At 40.9% G+C, this 5867-nt stretch overlaps 1 protein-coding gene across 2 annotated transcripts in view; it reads left to right on the top strand.

Annotated features, from left to right (window-relative positions):
• Positions 1-5867, top strand: part of LPCAT2 (lysophosphatidylcholine acyltransferase 2) — a 58981-nt gene that overhangs the window by 22320 nt on the left and 30794 nt on the right. For both annotated transcript variants that reach the window (XM_011360136.2, XM_023530636.1), the window contains one exon: positions 4669-4751. In XM_011360136.2, coding sequence (XP_011358438.1) covers positions 4669-4751 — 83 coding nt within the window. The remainder of the gene's footprint in view (positions 1-4668; positions 4752-5867) is intronic.

The following is a 5867-nucleotide window of genomic DNA, read 5'->3' as shown; positions in this document are numbered from 1 at the left end:
GAGTGTTAAGATCAACACCTGTAGATTTAGGTCCCTTTCAAAATCTCCAAAGAGCTAATTAATTAGGGAAGGTTCAGATACATTTATGTAGTTTATATAAACATCCAAATGCTCTAAAATGATTTGTGGTTTTGAATCTTAAATGAGCCTTGTAGAAAACCTCCAGTGCATACATACACACACATCACAAATTTACTTGTTCTGACAAAGCTTACTTTTTCTTGAACTTGGTAGGATTCTGGAATTGCTGGGTAGTAGTAGTAGAGAACTGGAGTGTTATAAAGAGTGTTCACTGTGGTTTTCATTTCATTTTGCTCTGACCTGCCCGTCTGTGCTTAAGCAGATTAGTTAAAGCCCTCCAAGCCCGTGTCCTCACTGGTCAGAGAGAGACAGCATATATTTTGTAGGGTCGTGAGGATTTTAAAAGGCTACTTATGTGCTGGCACGTGGGAAGTGTCCAGGAAGCATTAACTTTTATCTTCCGTATCATCTAGATTTTTCTGTTCTTTTGGAAAAGAAGCAGCAAATGTCATTCACGAGTACCTTCCTTGTTTTGCATTTTCTCTTTTCGAAGACTTAAAAGAAGAACTAGAACTGCACATTTGTTAAGAAAGCCCTGTTAAAAATCTTCTCTGGTACTCAGAAAAAGATAAGATTGAATATGTAGCATCATGATTCATCAGTCTTTTTCATAATCATATATTTAGGAGGAAGGAATATGCTCGATGGGGTCAGGAGACAGTGAATAAACCAGTTATGCTGGGACTAAGAATTCAAATAAAGGGAGGGCTCTGGATTACAGGTGGCCTTTAATAATAGGCCGAGGAATTTGGGCGTTATCTAGTGTGCAGTCTAAGGCCCAAGGGGAGGAAAGAGGCTCTGGGACGAAATGCACAAACAGGTGTTGGTGTGGGAAACATGTCGGTTAGCCTGTTCCTTATCTGGGACAGGATGATGTAGCCTCAGCCCGTGAGGGAACAGAGGACATGGAAGAGAGGGCAGTGAACCAGCCCCAGGTGAGTGGGAAAGGGCATTACAGAAGTTCACACGAGCTATTGCAGGGGAGGAAAGGCCCCTCCCCGCACCTAGGTTCGATAACTGGGTCTGTGAAATAAACTGACAGTACATAGATTCACAAGGGAAAGGCATACAGATTTATTAATTTTTCATATTCACAAGGACATCACAGGGAACAGAAAGTCAATCCTTTTGTTTGAGAGTTTACATTCCGTCTTAAAAGAGGAAAGGGAGGGAGCATATAGGCCGCTTAGGGGAGAGCAAATGATTTTTAGAAAAGACAAACGGGCCCTTAGGAGAATAGAGGAGCGATATGGGAGTGTGGGGTAAAGTTCGTCTGGGTGCGATGTCAACTGCTAGTCTCCTATCCTCTGGTAAGAGTCAGTGCCCCTGTTCGATGAATCTCCCCAGGAAGGGATTTATGACAATCGAGTTCCTTTTGGAGGATCTGTCTTTAGGCATATAAGGGGGTTCAGAAGAAGCCTCTCCCTGTATTTGCCGTTGTTCAAGTGCCTTCAGCTCAGAATAATCAGTATGCCTTAGCGGCATACTTTGGAGTCGTGTGTCCTGAATTCCTTCACTGTCTTCTTTCTCAAGTTGAAAGCGAAGTGCAATTGAGATGAACGTGAAATTGCGACCTGAGCAGCGTAGACTGTGTTGAAACAGTGCAATATGATGGCAGCAGATCAGAAAGGGACATAAAAGTGTTGCCAGGCATCCGCGAGCTGCCATGTACATTAAGCAACTTGATCTTCACCCATCAACAGACATTAAGGAAATAGGCTCTGTATTAAGAAAACAAAATGTGTTTTCTTAATAAACAAAGATCTTCAGCAAACGGGAAACAAACGAAAAACTAGTTTTATATTTTGAGGCGGTTCAGTCACCTTTGGGAAGATAACACAGTTTTCAAGCAGCTCTGAGGAGCCTCTGAAAGTTCACATGGATTTGTAGTGGCCTCGGCCCATAAGGTTTTGTACCTTTCTTTAGCGCCTCTAATAGGAGTGGGATGGCAGGATCAGGAGAGGTGATCGGGGGTTTGTGCTTGACGCCATGGTGTGGCAGACAGGAGAGGATCTAGGTGACAAAGGCCACGTGGAAATAGGCAGGCAGATATTGCAGGAGAGGCTAGGTAAAGAGGGGTGAGCAGGTCCTGGGTGTGACCATCAGGTTCTCATAGACTGTGTCGGACTAGGTTAGTGGGGAAGTAAACACTTGTGAACAATGAGGGGAAACTCTGCTGAAGAACTTGTCACAGGAGGAGATTAGAGTCATTTATTCATTTCCATGGCTGAAATGTTGTTGAGAAGCAGATCCGGGGCCCGAGGAAGGAGCTGCGAAATCAAGATGTGTGGCTGCCGGGTATGATGAGAGAAGATGAAGGTGGGAAGGAAAACTTGGGGTCCCGAAGCCACTGGGATATGGAGATGTGTCTTAGGGGACAGTAATAGATAATGGCATCCTTTTCCCTCCCAAATAAAGAGTATGTTCATGCCGAGAGCCTTGAATGGCTTTGTAAAAAATGGAAACGTGATAAGGAAGGCAAGGTCTTATCCAAGGAGAGGTGACTTTTTATTAGAATTTCTATCGAATTGCGACTCAGGAGGCATGAGTGTCAAATCCAGATTTTTAATTATTTTGTGTTCTCAGTGGAATGTTTTTCCTCAGGAATGACATGCCATGCCAATATGAGAGTTATTAAAAATCATTTTATGGAAAATATTACCCACACAAAAAAGAACTAAACCCATCATAATTCATTGTATTATGTTTGGTTAATTTATTTTTTAGGAGTTTCAGTATGTTCTCTTATGACCTACAAATTAAGTGTATTATAAATGATCATTTGGCTTTTTTAAGAAATGAAGAATTATGTGGCAATTTAAAACTTTAATTTCTTATACTATTTTGTAGAGATTTTATGAATATCGATTTTAACATGCTTTTCTTCCTTGGATTTCATACTAAGCAAATATAAGAAATTTTACTAGAATGAGATGGAGGGAATTTTTAGAAATATTTATTTGCAAAGATAGTTTGTTGCTCTGGATATATAAGTAATGTGGGGACCCCTGGTGGCTTAGTTTATTAAGAATAAACTAAGAATAACTGGATACTAAGTAGAAAGCTAGATAGAGAATTCCAGCCGGACAGGACCTTAGAGGTTATCTAGTCAAACTTTTCCATTTGACAAGAGAGGGAACTGAGGCCCATAAGGCTAAATGACTTTTTCAGGATCACACAGCAGAGCCAAGGCAACAAATGCTATTTCTACAGCATGCAACTGTCCCCCTTGGAGAGGATGTCAATCAAATAAACGTGAACAGTAAAATGACAATACACATTATCCTATGATTCCTCTCCATTTTATTCTAAAAATAAAATGAGGATGCCGCTCGCATCCCTGCTCTTCTCTACAACTTCTCTTCCTCGATTCTTGGTCTTATCATCTCTCGAAGGGCAATTGCAGATGCCCCCCGGGGTTCTCCCTGCTCTTAGTGGCTTCCTCTTTGGTTTATCCACTCCCTACAAACTCACTGATCAAAAACTTGGACTTGGGTGTGTCACCTCCTTGCTCAGACTTCATCTCTGAGTCACCATTGCCCACAGCTTCTTAGCATGACTAACAAGACTTGAAAACAGGTCCACGTGAGATCAGAAAGAGTGTTATTTATACAGATCTTTCTTTTTCTTCCAAACTGTTGCCCCGCCACTTGTGTGTGGTTTTAGCTATATTGTTTAACCCCATCTAGCCACCTGCTTCTATCATGGAAATGGTAGAACTTGCTTCAAGGGATTAAGAGACTAAATCCTGGCCACAGTGTGACCTGTATGGCTTTAAATAAGTTCATTAAGCATTTGAGCCCTGTCTGTAATTGGGGATAATAGAGTAGGGATACTTAGCACATGCCATCTTGGTCTGTCCTATTAAAATATCTACCTTCTTTAGAACAAGAATAGGGCCCCATCGATTTTGCCTGGTACATAGTAGGTGCTCAAAAAATATGTTATGACTTAAATATGGCACCAAAACCTTGTTAATATTGGAAAAGTATACATAAAAATAAGGACAGTATGAGTGAGGCATCACAGAATATCAACTGAAGAAAAAAGTCACATGTTAAATGATATGGTAAAACATGGAGGAAAAGCCAGACGAGCAGATGAAATGACGAAACACAAAGTTTGATCAAATGATAAAAATGCAGTTGATGTAAGAATGGATAGAGAAGATTATAAAAGACAAAATAATATTAATAATAACGTTTTTACACAATGGGGCGGGACTGGTAGAGAATGCAGCTCTAAGAATAAGATCTTGGTAGCTACGGCTTCATAACTTCCAGAATTGCAGACATTGGCTTGTTTTGTCCTTAGCCCAACCAGGGAGGTAGGTGACCAAGGTCCTCCTTTCAGAGTCAGGGAGACAGTTCCGGAAAGTTAAAGGACAAACTAGTTAACACGCAGGAAGACCCAGGGCTGGAGACAGCTCTCCCGAATCCCAGAACCAAGCTCTTTTCGTTAGGTTGTACAACCTGTGTGTTAGAAAGGCAGATTTAATATAATGAGCGATCACTTATAAATCAATGTATTTAGCATTTAATGTCCGAGACCAACCAATTGTTACAGAAAGGTGTCTTCGTCTTTCAGTTTATGCCCATTCAAGCACCGAATGATGAAGAAAAGCGTGATCCTGTCCTTTTTGCCAGTAGAGTCCGGAATCTGATGGCAGAGTAAGTGTCTGTGTGTGTGATCATAATCGCTAGAGAGTTTGAACATTATTAATAAATGACATTTAACTTAGTTCTAAGGTTTGTTTTTTTCTTTCTGAGGTCCTCATTCCTCAACTTATTTTGGGAAGTCAAATAATGTGCCCGGGAATGCGGTCAGTGTGACAATCTATAAATGCTCTCTCAGCTGCAGCCCCAAACTAAGAGAAATGTGTCTTTGCTGGAACGGAGGAGAGGAGGGTACAATAACCAGAAGAGACCAGCCAGTGCCTTCCACAGGGCAGATTCCCCCCAGCTGGCCATCACCAGCAGATGAAGCCTTGTGATGGTCCCAGCGGGTCCTGCTGAAGCCCACCTTCTGTCCCCTCAGCCTCTGTGTAGCTGCCAGGGCCATGGGTTTCAAAAGTCTTCATGACTAAAGCACCAAAGCGGAGAACGTTTGCAAGGGAATGTAGTAGATGCATAGAAAGACGAAAGAGTCGCCCCATTAGGGGGTGACTATGAATTTAGGGTTTAGAAATTGCAAAACATAAGGTAGTAGATATTTTCCTACACTTAAAGGAGTTTTAACTGGCCACTATCGTGATGAAATAGATCACCTCTCATCAATGAAAGAATGTGTGTGATGCTGTCCCCACCCAGCCGTGGGGTGTGTACCAACTCCCCAGGGACCACCACCCGCAGTCCAGTGGTAGATTTAGAGCTAATAGGCCAGCAGTATTTATTCTCTTAGTGAAAACTCAGCGAGAACTGTGAACTTAGCTTCATAGCAGAATCTGGCTTTATGGCAAGCACATTCATATATATTCATGTGTATACACACATATAGTAATATATATGCATATGTAAGAATAGGTATTCATATATATACACAAGTATCTATTTATATTAATGTTCCACAACAGGATAACTCTATTTTCAAAAAAGAATAAATGTTTAACAACAAAAAAAATTTCGTTATGTGTACCTAGATGTGCTTATTTTATCTTGTTTCTAGTTCAGCTACAGTTTGCTTGTGTATTGTTTTTTTTCTTTTTTTCATTATGTTTTCTTGCCAGCTTATGTCCAAAAGTTAGGAACAAAGATAAGTATTAGGAATTGTGAGAATTTTTGTCAGAT

This window comes from Pteropus vampyrus, unplaced genomic scaffold (assembly GCF_000151845.1).
Source record: "Pteropus vampyrus isolate Shadow unplaced genomic scaffold, Pvam_2.0 Scaffold51, whole genome shotgun sequence".
NCBI lineage: Eukaryota > Metazoa > Chordata > Mammalia > Chiroptera > Pteropodidae > Pteropus > Pteropus vampyrus.
The sequence above is the reverse complement of the archived record's forward strand: the minus strand, read 5'-3'. Positions and strand labels throughout refer to the sequence as shown.